Here is a 19753-nt window from a genome sequence, read left to right on the forward strand (position 1 = left end):
TGTGAGCAAAACCTAGCAGCCCTTTGTCAAGATCTTCAACTTAATTGGTTCTTTCTCATTTCTCTTCTATAATTCTAATAATAGCTCAACATACCTTCCCCAACAATCAAACAACTAGCTACCAAGCTATCCCTGGACTGATTTAGTAGGAAAGGTTTGGGAGTCACAACTTTGCCAACAACCAAGCAATATTTAATTTGGTCTCTCCTGCTAATGGCGCTATTTGCTGCAACGAAGCTAGCCCATCACACCACCACCTCCACCCTTCCACACGATCCCCTATTGCCGCCAGGGAACTCGAATGGCATAGCAAAGTTTTGGCTTGTTAGTATTCATCAGAAAACATTCTAGGCTGTGTGGGAAATTTATACAAACGTCAGTCTTTACTGATAATCTGGGAGTATGCATTCCCTGCTTCTTGCAAGGCCTTCTTTGCAATCAAAGAGAGTTTCTGGCAGAAAATATTAGCATTGATTCATTTTTTCCCTCCATTTCTCAAGAGTCAAGATCACTTGTGCTGAGACAATTAGACGAACAATTGATGCTGGTTCTAAATCAGTTGGGTCAAAGCAATAGTAGGCACTGGGCACTTGATGATTAGAGGATTCTTGATGCAGGAAATACGTAAATCTATGTGCATAGCGATCAGCAAACACATAATTAAAACAATTAATGTCGCCACAGAATTCCTTTCTATCAAGTATCTAATGCTATTATAATTAACAAATTATGTTCAGTTCTCCGGAAAAATGTCACGGGTGTTCTTACATGCATTTCTTGTTGGATCAAGCAAGTAGATTGTTTGTTATAAACAGAACTTACAAGTCGTTTCTGTTTGTATTAACATTTACCATTTTATATAGTCACACAACTTTCATCGCAATGTTGTCATGCTTCTCGTTTTCATTTCAGTTGTTTTATACATGATACAATACATATATGGGTAAACAAAGATTGTACAATTGCTAACTTTCATGTCACGTTTACATGTATAATGTATTGTTCCAATAGAAAGTAGCTAGTAGTCTATGATTATTCCTTTTATTATGCTCAAGTAACTTGAAATGTTAGAGAAAACCAATAGTAACTCTAATTCATCTTTTAAATACATTAGAATGAAATATTTGAATGTAAGCAAATATAGCCGGTGCAGTCCATTGTGATTGCGGTTTGACCAATAAAAGTTCTCCAACTAGATTAGAACTGTGGTATACATTTGTTTGACCTATACATTTCTTAATGTCTTTGAACATTAAGACTACGCCATGAATTAGAAAAATGATTGATTCTTGGGCAAAAATTAGAAAATATTAATGTTCTTACATGCACTTCACATTTGATCGAGAGGGATTAATCTAAACATGTATTCAGACCTTTTTGTTAACATTCAGCATTTTGCATGAAGTTACTATGTTTGTTCCAGTAATTCCCGTAACTATCTTACTAATTAAAACAAATTCAAACTCGATATAAGCCGAACCAGATGGAATTCAATTTGTATCGTAAGTAAAACCTAGCAATATCTTTGTCGACATTTAGCTGAATTGGTTTGCATGTTCTGAACTTCTGATTGCTTCTCCATTAAAACGATCCATATATACATACACGTACACACACACACACCCTCCCCAACAATCAAAAACCTTATAGCGATACCCTTCATGATTTAGAACAAAAGGGTTCGGACTTGGGAGTTCCAACTTTACCAATAACTATGTATAGGTCGAGCAATATTTTACTCCTGCTAGTAGCAACAAGTATTGCAAACGGGCTAGCTCAACCACCACAACCCTCCTGACAGGCCTATCACGGCCAGAGAACCCAAATGGTATAACAAAGTTGCTGGCCAAACCATATTCAATCGTAACATATTTCCTCCTTTCTCAAGAGCACTTCTACGTAGGTGAAGAGATTAGCTCATCAAGAATATACTGATGCGGATTCTAATTAAGGATTAGAAAAATGTATAAGAAAGAAGGAGACCAAGAAATTAGTGATTCTTTAAAAATGTCAGTTGCCAAAAACGAAACTCTTAACACAAAATATTGGTGTTTTTATATGCATTTTGCATTGAAACGATCCATTAGCTTGTCAATGTGTTAACTTTTTGTTATAGAACTTACAAGATCGTTGATGTTCAATTAATGTGCATTCATCGTTTTGTATAGTAACGCAAATTTCAATACAATGTTGTCAAGCTTCTCGTTTTCACTTCATCTTTGTTATATAACATGGATCCGGCTCCTCTAAGGACAACTCCAACCATTGGGTGCCAAACAAAAATTTGGCCAATTATAAGACTGTGCTTCTCCAACCATGGGTTTTTAGTGGATCTGGTCCTATAAATATGAGACTTGGACTCATTTGTAGTCTCATATTTGAGACAATTCCAAGACCAAGACTAATCACAGTGGCCTGGGACCACAATTTCTGCTTACCCAGCCCAATATTGACAGGGACGCGCTAGAGGAGTTTGGTGGGCAGCACACATAGAAGGGAGAACGGGGGAGGAGGAAGACACGCCCAATTGCCCTGGAGAGAGAAAAAGCAGCTGCATTAGTTTGCTCCAGTGGGCCCCGCAAGGCTGGGTTTGTCTCCTACCGACCGTTGGGACACACAACGGTCATATAATCGACGGCTGAGATCGCTCCATTTTGAATATGGACGGTCCGATGTTTTTTTTTTTTTTTTACTCAAACGGATCTATTTTCAATCTAATGGCTCAGATTTGAGGGAAAAAAAACTTATCAACGGCTCTTATTAAATGAAGGGTTATTATTTCCTTTTTGTTCCAAAAAAAAAAATTAAAAAATTACCAAAAAGTTGAGGGAAAAAAATATACCCGTTGGAACAGTAAATTGTAGGAAATTCTATAAATACCAACCCATTTTTATTCAAAATAAATAAATAAATACCAACCCATTCTTTTCTATTTCCTCACCCATTCATTAAATAATAAGAATAATTTTTAAATATTATGATAAAATGTTAAATTATTATTTTTTACCTTATTTAATTAAATTAACATATTTTTAATATAATATTCATCTGTTCAAGGAAATCTCTATTCTGTGTTTGGCCCAAACTCTAGGTTACTTGACCCAGTGGTAATAGGGTTCCTATTCAATGTATGATTACTTTCCTTGTATGATTTGGATCCTATGCATTGTAATCCTCTATATAAAGAGACCCCTATTATCAATGAGAATACACATAAAATTCCTCTCAATTACCGTTTCCCTAAAACACGTTATCAGCACGATGCCCCTGTAGCCTCGCTGCCCCTGTAGCGCTCGCAAGCCTTACTTGCCTTCTACCTTTGCGCGCGCTCACCAGCCCTCGCGACCGCGACTCACCAGCGGCCCCGTGGCATCTCCGCAGAGGCCTCGCTGCATCTCCGCAGCGGTCTCTCGGCATTCCCGCAGCATACCTGCAGCAACCCCAGCGACTCCGCATTCCAGTGACTAGCCCGCGACCGCGCCACCACCGCAGCTCCTACGCGCCCCTGCGCTTGCTGTCCCCGTGAGCGCGCCCTGCATTTGCTGTCCTCGCAGCCCTACGCTCGCTTGCTGCCCCCGCAACCGTACGCTCACCCGCTGCCCCAGCAGCTCCTATAAGCCCCTGCACTCTGATGCGCTTAAAAGCAAGCGCATAATTTAACCCTGAAATATCGTTAGTAGTATAAGCAAATAGGGATCGTTCTATTCCGGGGATTGAGGGTACACCTGTCATTGTCAAACAAATAAAGAAAAGTATTATTTACAAAAATAAAATAAAGAATAAATATATACAAGTGAACAAAAATAAGGGGGGGTTTAGGATTCTTAAAATTAAAATTAAAATAAATAAAATAAAGAAAACGTAAAAACATATATACAAGGGTGGAACGCAAGGAACAAAGATCAAAATCAATTCCATGTAATCAAATTCGATTCAAACCCTATAATTGTTCTTCCAAGTCATGAGAGAGGAGTTGATCATGTGAAACATTCGAAAGCAAATGATTTCCCATATTTTACTTTTCAATGCTAATTAACCTAAGCGAAAGCACCTAGATTAATCTTATCAAACATGTAATCAAGCCCTAGAAAGCTAGTCAATCATGACATGTTCAACGCATTAGACATAGAGAAAGGCTATCAACTCAAGTGTACAACTTAGTTATGGAAAAGTCCACCTAATTGCAATCCTCTTCAATTAAATTCGATTCTTGTCCAGAACCTTTACTACTTTTGATTCAAGTTACACAAAACGAAAAGTCGATTTCATGTTCTTAAACCTAGCACCAATTACATGCAAATCCTATAAGTGTCGACCCAAATAAGATAAACATATAAAAGTTTTCTGTAAAGCAAATTTAATCGAACAAACTCACATAAGCAACTTAGAATCACAATTATAGAATTCGAAAACTTTATTTAAACATAGAAATTGGGCTTAAACTTTGCCCTAAACATTATTGTTAACTAGAATTCATAGTTTTACAAAATCAAACAAAGAAAACAAGAGAAAGGATATAATACACCTTGAAAGATGAATGATAAAGCCTTGAGACGAAGAACTTGAAGATCCTTGAAAGCAAGCAATCTTCTAGGGACGACACAAGGGTGGATGGCGGTTGGGAAATTGATGTATTGCATGGCTTCTCTTTCTCTTGGCTTGAAAATGAAGAACAAGAAAACTAGAGAATGGAAAAGAAATATGGAGAGGAAATGGAGAGACAAGGAGATGGAATGGATGAAGGAATGTGTATAGGAAATGGTGACTAAGGAAAATGGAGAGGAAATGGTGAGACAAGGAGATGGAATGGATGAAGGAATGTGTATAGGAAATGGTGACTAAGGAAAATGGAGAGGAAATGGTGAGACAAGGAGATGGAATGGATGAAGGAATGTCTTTTAGAATGAGAGGAGAAGGTGTTTATATAGGGAAGAAAAAGAAGAGTGAAATGATGAGTGGAAGAAAAATAATGAAAGTGGAGTATGAAAGTGATTTGTAAAATATGGAAAAGAAAGAGAAATGATGAAATGAAAGCAAAGCATGAAGGTGCAGCAACATGGAAGTGATGATGATCTATTAAAGAGATTGTAGAAAAAATATATCCAAGGAAAAAGAGAAAAGCATCTAGCTTTCTTCATGTGGGTGGGAAACATGAATATGTGGTGTTGAGCTGTTTTCAGGTCAGTTTCTTTCCCTTTATTCCTTCAATTATTTCTCCAACAAGACTTCATTATATGCCTTCGACTTCTTCATATGAAATGTTCCACTATGAGTGTAGATCATCCTGACAAATTTTCAGAGCTTCAATCCATGTGGTTGGGCCGGAAATGCTGCTGGACCTCTTACAGGTCCAGTTTTCCGGTTTTGCTTCTGTAGAAAATTGGGCTGATTGTTTGAAGGCCTTCCACTCATATTTTTGTCTGGAACTCTTCATAAGAAATGATCCTTTGGGTGTCTAGAATGAATCTGGAAGGTTTCAGCTCATTTGAAGTTCATTTGGTCAGGCGGCCACTCCTTCTTCTTTGCTTGGCTTGGTTTCTCCTAGCCGGAGTAGGAATATGTGTAAAATTGATGTTTTAGTACATTTCCATTTTTCTCCATCATTTCCAGGTAATTATGGACCTAACGCTCATTTCACCTTCAATTACTCCAATGTACCTAAAAGTAGAAATTGAATTAAAAATCGATTCAGTTAAGGAATTAACTAAGCAAAATGTGAGGAATTAACTATTAAAATATCACATTAAAATGCTCCTATCACACTCGCTTCTCCAGCCAACGCTCGCTTGCCCTCGCGACTTCTCTTCTTCACGGCTCCGCATCCTCGCGGCCCCGCATTCTCGCTGCTCTGCATTCTCGCGACCCTACGACACATCAACACATCCGCGACACCCGTGACAGGCCAGCAACCCCGCGACACCGCTACCCTGGGACCGGGCCACCACACGACCATCTCTCCAGCCTGTTCGCCTAGGACTAAAGCTCGCTCTGCAATCCTAAGAGGTAAACTTTTCTAAAAGTTCCCGTTTTTGAAGTTTTCATTCTTTTCTTCTTTTCTCGGGGACTTCCAGCATCCCTTTTTCTCCCCCCCCCCCCCCCCTTTCTTCTTCATAGGGGAGACCAAAATCCGAACTGTGGGGGTTGGTGCTCACCCCAAGCTTGGAGCTTGTAGAGTCCTCCAAACTTAGAGTTTGTTGAGAAGAAAACGATCGACCACATACATCGTTGTTTCGATCTAATCCAAAAACCCTCTTGGAATCAGATTTTCTTGGAAGCGACTATGCTCAGAAAATCCCTAAATTTCTTGGAAGTAACTACGCTAAAAAATTTAATAGTTTTTCGTGGTAGCCTTTTTCGCTCTGAAACTAACCCTAATTTCTTATTCTCTTTCAGGATGAATAACCTGAACAAACTGGACTTCGCTCCATTGGGAACAACTGACTCTGGATAACACAGGTGGGTTGGTGATGTCCGCCAGCATCTCAAGGCCGATGGAATCTTGGATATGATTCTCGAGCCTAAACAGGACGTGCTAACTATTGAGCAAGCTCAAGTTTTGGAAGCAAATAGAGCAGCCTTAGAGGAAAATAAGGCGAAAGCCACCATCCTAATGACTCGTCATATGGATGACTCGCTCCAGTACGAGTGTATGAATGAAGAAGACCCCAGAAGGCTGTGGGTCTCACTCGAAGAAAGATTTGGCAACGTCCGTGACTCCCTGCTTCCTGACCTAGAAGTGAGATGGCATAGTCTCCGCTTCTATGATTTCAAGTCAGTTCTTGATTACAACTCAAAAGCACTTCGCCTTAAATCCTTAATGGAAATTTGTGGTAAAGAGATCACAAATGCGATGTTGATTGAGAAGACTCTTTCTACCTTCCCCGTCTCTGCATTGATGGTTACTAAGAACTATCGAATCGATGTTACTGCAGGACGGATCACAAGGTTTCATGAGCTTGTTGGAGCTATGAAAGTCGCTGAAGAGCATGACAATATCCTTGTAAAGAACTATAATTCAAGATCCGTAGAAACAGAGCTTATTCCGAAATCCAATTATAGTCATGCCCCTAAGAGAGGGCGCCAAGAGCGAAACCCTAATCTTAGGGATACTTCTGGACGTTCTGGTCCATATAATCGCTATACTTGGGAAGGTAACCACCAAAATAGGCGAATACGGAACCGAAGAGGTCAACGTGGAAAGAGAGAGGAAAGCAACGCCTCTGGCCATGTTGGTGGCGCCACCAACACTAAGAGTCATCTAAATGATGCTTTCAAAGTGCCTCAATCAATGGAATCCGAGCAAAGAGATGCATGTTCTCGATGTGGAGTATCCAGTCATTGGGCATACATTTGTAGAGCTCGTGAAGAAATTGTCACCACCTACAAAGCATATTGTGAAAAAAAAGAAGCTCACTATGTGGAACAAGAAGATCAATGAGATGATCTAGAGTGAAGGGTTGAAGACTGCAAATCTGGCTGGGATTAATAGATCGCCAATTCTGTTTAAGTCTTTATTTTTCCAAGAGATGTAATGGGCAATTACCATTTTGCATTAGCTAGCATTTGGGTTAGACTCTCCTAATGATTCAGAGACAATGATGCACTCTGTTGGCTTATGAATAAAATTTCGAGTTCTGTTCATTATGACTCTATTTGATTTTGAGCATTGACTTTGTGACTACTATGGCTGGGCCATCAATATTAAACTATTAATTCAAGGACATGGAATAGCCCAAGTTCCCCTTGCCAAATGGCACCTTGATTACTGTCACACTCTCTACGCTCTTAGGGCAAATCGCACCTATGAATACCCAACGAATTCCATGCGGAAACGCATGTAAAGAAGAGAAATGAGTTCATTTGAAATACCTCTAATGATTGCAACAAAGGCCCATCTTAGAGAAGTTTATGTGTCTCTCTAGTGGACTCTATGTCACTATTCGAGCTATTAAATCCAATGAAGTTATGAGAGAAGATCTCTTGGATTTAGACACATATTGGTTTTGTAACGACATGATAGATCATCCTAGTCATGATATGATGATCCGTCTACTAAAGACTTCACACGGACATCCATTCTTCAGAGTGAGAAGAAGCAAGAATCGAAAATTAATTCCCGGACTTAGCGTGACTGCCGCTACCCCGGCATCCGGCACTGCCGCTGTCCTTAGCCGCCGTAGGGCAGCAAAAGTCCTTTGTGACAACGCCATAAACGGCACCAACCATGGCCATTCTGCCATGAATGTTCCTTCCCATGGCCATGCCGCCATGGATGCCACTTTCCATGGTTCCACCGCCATGATGGGTGATGTAGTCACATATTTTGCTTCTAATAGCACTACAGACTCTCATGCCTAACCAAACTCCTCATTGGTTGCTTCTAAGGCACCTCGCTCATTTTGCACAGCCCGTTCCTTCGGGAAATTAGGACCGAGACCGTCCTACACAAAGGATCTCAAAATACTCATTCCGTTCTTACATAGAATCCGTAGGGATTCTATGGACTGATTCAACCAACCTGCGGACGTTTAAATATCTCATGATGTTGGTTGACATGCAAACACGCTGGTCACATGTTGTGTCATTGTCCACCTGTAAAAGCTGCTTATGATACACTCCTAACACATATCATACAACAACGGGCTCACTCCCCGGATCATCCTATTCCTTCAATTGGACTTGACGATGCTAGAGGGTTCACATTGAAGATTTTCGATGGTTATTGCATTGGGACTGATGTTGGACATCATATTCCCATGAACACACCCAAATGGTCTCGCGAAAACGACTACGATGGTTGTCCGGTCATTGGTAATGCGCACCAATCTCCTTATATCTGCTTGGGGTGATGCAATATCGCATGTAACTATGCTAGTTCGTCTACGACCCACCGCCACTCAATTTACCTCTGCGTTACAGCCAGTGACTGGGTATCGTACTTACGCATATTTGAGTGAGCCATTTATGTGCCAATTGCGCCGCTACCGCGCTCTATGATGGGTCATTTCAAACGAATGGGCAACGACGTTGGATTTGAGATTCCAACAATCGTCCGCCACTTAATGCCCTTGCTAGGCGATCTCCTTACCGCTAGATTTGCGGATGTCACTTTGATGAGACAGTCTTCCCGTCATTAGGGGGAGATAAGAACACGGATGTTCAACAGGAACGACAGGAATTGTCGTGATCTGTCCCCACTATGTCTCATCTTGATCCCTACTAAAGTGACGAGATCACACATCTGCAGCAAATATGCCTGCAAGGAGGTACGTCCCTACGAGAGGACGTAGCGCCAACCTACAAGGAGGTAGGCATGGCGCCAACGCCAAAGAATGTGGTACTCTGGCGTTACAGGTCATGGCCCCAGCTAGGATGCGTAGGAGGCCCGTGGGTTCGAATGATACTTTGGCACATTCCAATCCTTTGATCATCAAGACTCAAAATCCGTCTCATGAGTATCTTCCGGGTTATGGTTATCGTTGGGGGACACCTCAATGTCAGAACCTATTCCTGAGAATATAAGAGCTATTTGAAAATTACACTAATGTACATGAGACGTGGGATAGAAACTCCATCATAATTGATGATGTGGTTGCGCATTTTGTTACGCATGAGTTTGTTGAGTCAGGTGATATCGAACCATGCTCCTTTGATGAATGAATGCCAACGTAGAGAGATTTGGCCTAAATGGAAAGATGCGATCCAGGTTAAGATGGATTCTCTAACGAAGAGGAAGGTTTTCGAGCCAGTGATGCCAACACCTCCTATCATAAAACCTGTTGACTAAATGGGTCTTCGTTAGAAAGCGTGATGAGAAAAAGAGATGGCAATCTCGCCTTGTGGCGCAAGGCTTCTCACAAAACACCCTGAAATTGACTACGATGAGACATATTCTCTCGTAATGGATGTCATTGGACTCCACTACCCTGTCAGTTTGGTAGTTTCCGAATAACTGATTATGCAGCTTACAAATGTGGTCACTACGTATCTCTATGGGGGCCTAGATACGGAATATACATGAAGGTTCATGGTGAACTTCATTTACCTAAGTCAAGTGGCTCTAGACTACGGAGCGCGTTTACAAAGAGGTTGAAACGCTCACTAAAGTGGTTACTTGATTGGGAAGAGATATGCCCATGCGTTTCCATAACAAGTTTCGGATTCTATCACGGTTCATGTTGGACATGATCTTCATTGGAAGCCCTTCAAGAGATAAGGGAAACCGCTGAACACTTGAAATCCGAATTTGAGATGAAGGATTTTGGATAACAGGATTATGTCTCGGTTTGGAACTTGAGGATTGTGTTGATAGATGCTTAGGCATTTGGACAAGGTCAAGCCTTCAAGCACCCCCATGATCGTTCGTAGTCTTAATCCTGAAAAGGATGCTCTTCGTCCAAAGGATGATGGCGAAGATGTGCTAGAGGCGGAAGTGCCCTACATAAGTACAATAGGCGCATTATGGTACTTAGCTCCATGCACAAGACCGGACATCTCATTTGCAGTGAACTTGTTAGCTAGATATAGCTTTGCGCCAACGCGACGCCATTAGATTGGTGTAAAAGATATCTTTTGATACTAGAGATGTACGACTGATATGGGCATGCTTTATCCCTATAGAGAGATGATGGATTCGGACCCATCACACACCAGGATCGCCGTCAACACTGGCCTGCGTCCACTATCCCCATCCCAAAACGACATATACGTGTTTTGGAAGGTTTTGCTGATGTTGGGTATCTCTCTGACCCATACAAAGGTCATTCCCAAACTGGTTAAGTGTTCACCATGGGAAAAGACCGTGATATCTTGGAGGTCTACAGAACAGACCCTAGTCGCTATATCTTCGAACAATGCAGAGATTATTACTCTTCACGAAGTGGTTCGTGAATGTATATGGATTGGATCAATAATTACGCATGTTCGAACAATTGTGGTTTGAAGTCTACCACAGATGACCCTACGAGCATTTAGGATAATGCTACTTGTTTTAAACAAATGAACCAAGGCTACATCAAAAGCGACAACACAAAGCATAATCAGCAACTACAGACTCTCCTCAAGATCAAAGTGAACTATGTTCGATCTGAAGACAGTGTGGCAGACTTTCTCACTAAGTCATTGCTTAAATTCCACTTTCGAGAAATATGTTGGTAGCATCATTTGAGGAAGTTATCTGAACTCCCATGACCGTAGTCATCAGGGGGAGATGTCTACATGTATGGTCTTGAAATGTGAAGGGTGTGTTGTGCTCTTTTTTCCCTTCGACCGAGCTTATTTTTATCCCACTGGGTTTTTGTTACTCGCAAGGTTTTTAACGAGGCAATGAGAGAAGCACTGCGTTTGGGCAACACAAGGAGGAGTGTTCAAGGAAATCTCTATTCTGTGTTTGGCCCAAACTCTAGGTAACTTGACCTAGTTGTAATATGGTTACATTAGAAGGATCTAGATTCATATTCAATGTATGATTACTTTCCTTGTATGATTTGGATTCTATGCATTGTAATTCTCTATATAAAGAAGCCCCTATTATCAATGAGAATACACATAAAATTCCTCTCAATTACTGTTTCCCTAAAACATCATCATAATTATACTCATATTATATTTTAGTCAAGAATAGTGAAAATAGCACCCCCATATAGCACCTCATTGTTGGAGATGAGAATTGAGTCATATATGAATAGTGCAACAGGGAGGGTACTAAAATGAGAATAGCACCCCCAAATAGAGTCAATGGTTGGAGTTGCCCTAAATTGAGGAGCCTATGAATTTACTTCAATTTCATAAAATCTTGAACCTCCATATGATCTAAGGGTCATAACAATTGTCACCTCATTAAATCATCAATTTTTGAAATTTTAATATAAAATTATTAACTTTCCAGGCCTTTTGCTAAAGTGAAATCCTTGGTTTGCAGTGACACAAACTTTGCATTGACAACCTCAATCGTGTTTATAATTATGAATTCATAATTGTGCATATCCTTAAGGCTTGCACATAAATAATATCGTAGAGATTTTTCTTCAACCATGGATGAGATTTTCCTGAGGAACTCATACTTGAAGTCCTAATCAGACAACCCATCAAAACATTGGTCAAATGTTCCTCAGTCGGTAAGCCATGGAGGTCCATGATTAAAGACTCAAGCTTTATTCGCACTTACCTCACCCACACACTTAAACTTAATATCCAGAATTCCACTCACCTCCTACAACTCCACTATGTGTTTAGTGATGATGCTTGCTGGCTATTAGGAGAAATTCCCATCCAAGGGTTTAAAGAGGACCATCCATGGAAGCACAAAGAAAGAGCAAATGCATTGTTGCAGCACAACACAGAGAAGGAATTGAAGCATAAGATCACGTCAAATCTCTTTTTTTCTTTTTTCTTTTTGTGGAGTTAACATTAAGTTAAAGTTGTTTAAAATCAAATTCCAAAAATTGATAATAGAGTGAGGTGTTAACTATTTGGACAATTAGATCATGTGGAGGTTCAAGATTTTATGAAATTGAAGGAAATTCAGACTCCTCACTTTAGAGGAGCCGGATCCATATAACATGAATAATACAGAGCTATACAAAATTGTGTTATTGCTACAACTTTATGTTAATGTTTTTATGTCTTATTCTTATGGAAAGTAGTCTTTGACATGTATTTAAGAGCTGAGATGTTAGAGAAAACCAATACTAAGAAAGGTTATGATTGAGGTTCAAAATGTTCAATCGATATAAGAATTTTAGATTATAAAAACAGAAAACACTATTAACATTCACAACATCGAAGTGATTGTAATATTTGTGAAGTGAATTTATCAACTGTTGTGATCTTTAGCTGTTTTAACTTTTAAACAAACTAAAAATTCATGAGAGAGTATTTAGGTGGCCCCTACTTCTCCAAATCTCAATATCATGTGTGCATTGATTAGAATATTGTTTGAACTGTTTGAACTGGTTACGGGAAAATAGAGGAAGATCAAAAATGGGATTAATTAATGTCTTTTATGATACGGAGGGTTATTAGCAACCTGGCCTTTTAATCCAATATTGAGATAGTACTGACGAGACGATCGTAGTTCTCTAGCAAGGTCACACTAGCTCCTAAACCATTAATGTACGTAGTTTAAGACTTTGTATATAAATAGTGAAACAAGGTTGTCATTACATTTTATTAGTTATTGTTTAATTAACCTGCCTATACATCCCTATAAAACAAAAAAAACAAAAAAAAAACAAAAATGTCTTGAAATAAAGAAAAACAACAGGATTTCCAGTGCAGAACTGCAGATCGACTCCTACCTGCGAACTGCTCATCTATACAGTCATGAACTTCGTGGATGAATCCATAGCCAATTGAACTACTGGTCTCAACTCATCCCAGCAGCTTCCGTCTGTAAAGAAATTATCGGTTTCGCTTTGATCTAAAGAGAGCTCATTTCTCATGAAGGATGAACTATTATAAGATGTTGCGAATGAATGAACCTCATGATGATGTTCATCAGCTAGAGGGCCCAACTGCCTTCCACTAAACCAGTGATAATTTGTTTCACCACGATGGACTTGTTCCACAACTGGCTTTCTTTCATTAATGTGTTGAATGACAACCGAGTCTTCGAGGCTCGAATATGGATCATGAGTACTGCAGTTCTCAGACTCCAAGCTGCATGTTTTAGAATTTGAATCAGTTGTATTAGGATTCTGCTTAGTTGATGTGGCTTCTTCCTTCCAATTTGGTGTATATTTCTTGTAAGATGGGATTCTTTTGAATATTCTGCACAGTGTCCATACTTCCTGCAACACCAATTCAAGTAAAGCAAAGCAGTAATTAGATTTATAAAGTTTAATCATGCGTGACACCTTGTAAAATATAAAAAAATAAGAGAGTCCAACAACAGCGACGCTTTGGCCGAGTGGTTAAGGCGTGTGCCTGCTAAGTACATGGGGTCTCCCCGCGAGAGTTCGAATCTCTCAGGCGTCGTAATTTTTTTATTTTTTTATTTTTTTTTCAAAAATATCTCCTACAACCGGACCAATGTAAATGCAGCACATTATGTCTAGCTAATAGCTATCATTTCATGTGAAGACTCGACTTGATTCCATTTATCGTCAACATTCATCTTCAAATGACCTACATAAATGCATGATTGTCACATATTTCAGTCTAGCTAACTATCATTTAACTTGCCTTTTCAAAAAAAAGAAAAAGACTCGAGTCGACTCCATTCATTGGTCATGCACATTATGTCTAGCTAATAGCTATCATTTCATGTGAAGACTTGACTGAGTTGATTCCATTTATCGCCAACATTCATCTACAAATGACCTACATAAATGCATGATTGTCACATATTTCAGTCTAGCTAACTATCATTTAACTTGCCTTTTCAAAAAAAAAAAAAAAATCTATCATGTAATTGCAACTCATGTGAAGACTCGAGTCGACTCCATTTTTTGTTCACATTGAGTTTTTAAATGACCAACATAAATACATGTGACATTTTAAGCTAATTATCGTTTAACCAAAAACTCAACTCGACTATATTTATCATTTATATTTAGTCTTCAAAGTGTAATAGTCATTTTCTCAATAAAATTTTGATTGTTCTATATATATGCAAAAAGAATGGATTTTTTTTTTGGTATTTGCTCGATATAAGAGAATCTCTTAATAATTTTTTATTCAAAAGTTAAAATCTCTATAATTTTTCTATCGTAATTCCAACAGCTTCCTTGTATACATTATCGTAAATTAATATATGATATTATTTTTGAAATTTAAACCCTTAATCAAATAATTCATGATGCAAATGCATAAATTTGAAGAGAGAGAAAGATTAAGTATTAGATTATAGGGAAACTAGTGATTGCTATAAATATAGATATTTTTATTTTCTCTCTCCTCAAAGACAAGTACTGAATCTTCTAGAGTAATACCAAATTAATGAGAATTCACGCTATTTATATTTGATGTCTAATGATCATGAGTGGGCTTATTTCTATGTATCATTGTGAGTACTAGCACACATTTCTGTTTGTTTATAGATGACAGTGGAATGATATGTAATAGTCATTCTGGCTTCAACCACCCAATTTGAGTTTGATTCAAAAAAAAAAAAAAAAAAAGAGAGAGGGAGGTAGGCTTATTTGGAAGATGTTGGAGTAAAAATATGCTCATCATTTTTTTCCTAAACTACATAAAAATATAAATAATAGAGAAATCCGAAGTGTAGTATCTCAATTTTTGTTGTTTGAAATTTGGGTATAATATGGCATTATGTTCTTAATTACAGGTTAAGTGTTGGAGCTATCAAAGATGTGCCGCTTAATACACTTGCTTTCTGGATCAAGGTGCGTGGACTATCGCCGGATTTTCATACGGATCGCTATCTTAGGAGGATAGGGAGTGCCATAGGTCGGTTTGTGCAGAAGGACACCACAAAGTTTGCTGCAGGACAAATCCGGATTCGGGTTGAGATGGACCTGCTGCAGCCTATCATCTTTCAGCGTAGATTCACGGTAGATGATGGTATTGTGGTGGATTTGGAATTCTTCTTCGAAAATTTGTATGGGCGGTGCAAGGATTGTGGACTTGTCACTCATGTTGGCTTACCGTGTTCGGAAACTCCTTTGCAGGCAGAGCTGCAAACTGATACTCCTTTAGCACGTCAAAATCTGGAGCGGGATTTGAACCAAGTCGGAGTGATACAGCCGGCTGGGCCAATGTTGGTTTTTGGGGCACAGAATTCCCCCCAGGTTGGGTTAGAGAGGTTTATGCCGACTGTTAAACCTAAAGTGAGGAAAGAAATACTTTGGAGGCCTTCTGTTGGCAGTGGAGATGGTAGCTCTGGGGTGCAGACAGACTCAAATGAGGTGGAGCTTGCTGGTGGTAGTGAACCTAAGTCTGATGGCTCAGGTAAGGAGACATTTGGAGCAAGCAGTTCGACAGATCATGCACCGAATCCTGCAATGCATTCTCCTGGTCGTGGACTGCGTCGTAAGCGTGTGGATGAGGATGGGATTTCTCCAAAGAAAATGAGATTGAGCTTGGCAGTTGGAAGAACTAATCTGGATGCTTTGACCATGGGTTTGTGCAATGTGAAGCCGGCTGAGAAGGTATACAAGAAGAGAGGTAGGTCGAAAGGTACAAAAAACAACACAAAGGAGTTCAAGGTAGTTCAAGCTTCTCCTATGAAAAAGTCTCCATCAAAGAAGAGTAAGTCTCCACGAAAAGTGGAAAAGTTGGTGAATGGTTTTCCGGAATTTACTTTAGGTGAGGTTGTCAATGGTTCTAATGGGAAGGAACCTATAGTTGCTTAGTAGGTTATCCTAGTTTTGATTGTCTATGCTAGTAAGAATGTCTCTATGAGTCTTGTGGAAGTGCTTAGCTTTAGCGTACCACAATTGCGTGCTCGGCGTTTTAAGGTTAGGTAGATTAGATTGCCTGCAAGGTGAGGTATTTTTATGTGGCATAGACTACTCTGAGCAGAAATGTATTATTGGAGTAGTCTTCTGTACTATTCTTGATCTATGAACCGGGACATACTATTGGTATGTTTCCATTTTATAAAAAAAAAAGTGTTAGGTGACATTTCTTTTATTGAGCATACATGCATTACGTACATAGATACATATAATACCTGAAAGGCATCTAATTAAGAATACTAGATATACGCACATGAATCCAACTTAAAGGAAAATACATCAATACATTAATGTACCGATACATCAAGTAGACTAGGTTCAATACATAGGTAGACTAGCTCGGTGCCATGCATGTCTACCCATATACTGAGCTAGTCTACCTATGTATTGAACCTAGTCTACTTAATGTATCGGTACATTAATGTACTGTAGACAATCCCCAACTTAAAAACCTAAATAGTCCTATGTATAGAAACTTTTCTTGATATAGCCAGGTTGAATGATGACCTTTTGCATGAAGACGCACAAAATTTAATCCAAGTAATTATCATCAAGACTAAGAATTAAGAAAAAGAAGTATACAGAAGGAGTGTAATCTTACAGCTTCTTGTGTATTGTCTTTGACATTGAGGAAGTTGGTAGAACTTTTCCCATTAGGTGGAAGGCGAAACTCATTCATCATCCAGTCGGTTTTGGTGCCTTTTCCTGCACTCCCTCGGTAGTACACTAACGATTTCTTGAGTCCGATGCATTCGAGAGGTTCCTTAGCTGAATAAATGGGTTTGTCAATGCCAGTGGCTTTCCAAAATCCAGATCCTGTGACTCTGTTAGGTCTTATGCTGTTCCTGTATTTTCTCCCTCTTCTGCAGAAGAAGTAGCACTCTTTGTCTCCCTCAGTGCTAACTTCTCCAGTGAAAAAAACCCCATCAGAACATCAAAAAAAAAAAAAAAAAAAAAAATTAAGTGTAAATGGGAAAAGGGTGTTATTGGCTAACATGCATCTTAATTGGTTGCATGAGTAATAAGGGTGATTAATGGTGTTTGAATGAATTAATATTGAAACTATATAAACCCTACTCGGCATGCCGTATACTTGATTTGACCTTATAACTAACTAACTAGTTAGGTCGTCTAGTTTGCCTATCTAGCTAGTGTGGGAATGCATGAAATTATGTTAAGGGTATATGGAAGTATATGAAGCAACACTTTTGAGGATATGTTTATATAATATATAGTCATGTATTGCATATAATGAAAGACTATTTTCATTCAGGCATTGAATGCACTCTGCAGATAAGAAAAGGTGAATCTCAGTTTAGCGATTCACAGATAAATTTGTCGTAGTTCATAGATAAATTTCTATACATATATGTAGTGAAGTTTAAACTTTTGATATCGATCGATTTGCTTAAGATACTTCACTGAAACTGAAGAATAATAATTATTGTTAAAATCAAAATTAGCTTTGTCAAGTGATGATTCCTTCAAGGACCCCTGATTGGTCCCAGCCCTACTGTCCTTTTTTCCCATTAATTGCTTAATTTTTCTTTACAGTAAAAGTAATTGACCTACATAAAATTCCAATCAAAGCACTTCTCGGTTATTAAAAAGCCAAAAAAAAAAAAAAGATTGAAAGCACTCAAACCCACCCTCCGAATCATATGTGAAGATGATGATGAATATCTATCTGTTTTGCCAAAGAAACAGATCGATCTGTAGAACATATATATGATTATCTCCTTGCTAGCTAGCTAGCTAACTAGATGCATATACATGGCCAAGCTAGAGAACTAGTAAAACCTAGCTTTTCATGAGGACCTATTAGAAAACAACTACACATAACTGAACATATCATTAAGAATGAACTGATGAAGTTTAAAAGGTAATAGCTAGCTGATCGTTGTAACTACGTACTTGGAAGATCCCAGGGATCATATTTGTAGATATCAATCTGTCTGATGAGTTGATCCAATCTAGTAGAAACCTTTTTCTTCTCCACCTTAACCGGCAGATAAAACCCAACAAGTTCTTCATCGGTCGGATGAAACCGAAACCCTGGAAGCATCCCACCTGCTAATTCCTCATCATCATCCTTGAATTTAACCTTTGTCACCTCCATCTCTCGGTCTCTCTTTCACTATCTCTTTAGTGCTTCTTATCAGCGCATACTAGTAATATCGATCCTAGCTATTCTCAAAGTGGAAGCTTCTTATATAGAAGATAAAAAAGAATCTTCAAGTCTTACCCACAGAAACAGAAAATAAAAGATATTTAAAGAAAAGAATAGTGCTATAATTATTTGGCGGTGGTTGCCTTGGTCAAGTCATAAGGGCTTCCTTCTGAAACCAATCAAAGAGGCTAGGTCTTGGACGAAGAACTAGTCTCTCTCGATCCATCGATCTCTAGCAGGTACGTTAAGTTCTAAATTAATTAATAAGAGGCAAAACTACAAGTCATATATATGCTGATTATCTGTGACTTGTGAAACAAAGTGAGCATTAGTTTTCTCCATTAATTAGGTCATGAAGGAGCAGTAGTCTTACAAAAGGTTAACCATGTATGGAAGGGAAAAAAACATGTGACTCAGGACTTTCTAAGTTGATCGATCATATAAAAGTCCACCTGTGTAGGCATCGCCCCTTGACTAATTAATTGGGAATTTTTCAACCGGAAGCTAGCTATCTTAATCGGTGAGGGACTTGGGGGAGGTAGTCGATCGAAAGCTACTGCTATATTTATCAAACCCTAGCTAACTAGCTGATTACATTTGAGTATTTCTTTTGCCCTCCTAAATAGACCAGGCCTTCCTATTTAAATCAGACACGTAATTAAGAAACTACACCTGATCGATCGAATTAGATCAATTGCGTATCAATGCTTCTGTTAATTTCTTTTAATAATTTCAAAGTAAAAACCAACTAAGGAGATTTAGATCCATCAATATATCCTGAACAGCGCGCGCTGCATGCATGATGCTGTTCTGTTTGATGTGTTGTATATATAGTTTAGTTAGTCGACATCGATCAATCTTCTCATAATTGCATTGGCAATGGCAAATTCGATTCGTATGAACAGAAGTGTGAATGCATAAACAAGAGCATCTCAAATTCTCATCCAAATAATGACGTACATTTTGATGGCCGGTCTTCAGCCGTACTAGCAAATCCACCTTTGTACCGTACGAACGTACATCTTTTAAATCCCATCTTGGAATGTAAGCAAATTCAAGATGGGTACACAAGGAGGAGAAAGACATACAATTCGATCATCATGCATATATATAGATTAGTACATACGCGTCTCCAACTCAAATTAATTAATTGCAACCAAAA

General features: G+C 38.9%; 1 protein-coding gene and 1 non-coding gene across 2 annotated transcripts; one reads left to right on the forward strand and one right to left on the reverse strand.

Annotated features, from left to right (window-relative positions):
- Window positions 1-13117: 13117 nt before the first annotated feature.
- LOC112185939 (transcription factor JUNGBRUNNEN 1) lies at window positions 13118-18608 on the reverse strand. Its single transcript, XM_024324266.2, has 3 exons — window positions 18336-18608; window positions 17023-17324; window positions 13118-13790 (listed from the first exon to the last, which is right to left on the reverse strand). Exons 1-3 carry the CDS (start codon window positions 18538-18540, stop codon window positions 13314-13316), a joined length of 984 nt encoding a protein of 327 aa, XP_024180034.1. The 5' UTR covers window positions 18541-18608; the 3' UTR covers window positions 13118-13313.
- On the forward strand, window positions 13896-13977 carry TRNAS-GCU. The gene has a single exon. It is a non-coding gene; the product is annotated as a tRNA-Ser (tRNA).
- Window positions 18609-19753: the final 1145 nt, after the last annotated feature.

Source organism: Rosa chinensis, chromosome 2 (genome assembly GCF_002994745.2).
Source record: "Rosa chinensis cultivar Old Blush chromosome 2, RchiOBHm-V2, whole genome shotgun sequence".
Classification (NCBI taxonomy): Eukaryota; Viridiplantae; Streptophyta; class Magnoliopsida; order Rosales; family Rosaceae; genus Rosa; species Rosa chinensis.

What these genes read in the sequence shown, in the direction of transcription:
- LOC112185939 (XM_024324266.2), bottom strand. Translation starts at nt 18,540, where the DNA reads ATGGAGGTGACAAAGGTTAAATTCAAGGATGATGATGAGGAATTAGCA. An exon ending in TGATCCCTGGGATCTTCCAA is followed by an intron (nt 17,325 to 18,335) that starts GTACGTAGTTAC and finishes TCACTGGAGAAG; the next exon opens with TTAGCACTGAGGGAGACAAA. An exon ending in AAGACAATACACAAGAAGCT is followed by an intron (nt 13,791 to 17,022) that starts GTAAGATTACAC and finishes TTGGTGTTGCAG; the next exon opens with GAAGTATGGACACTGTGCAG.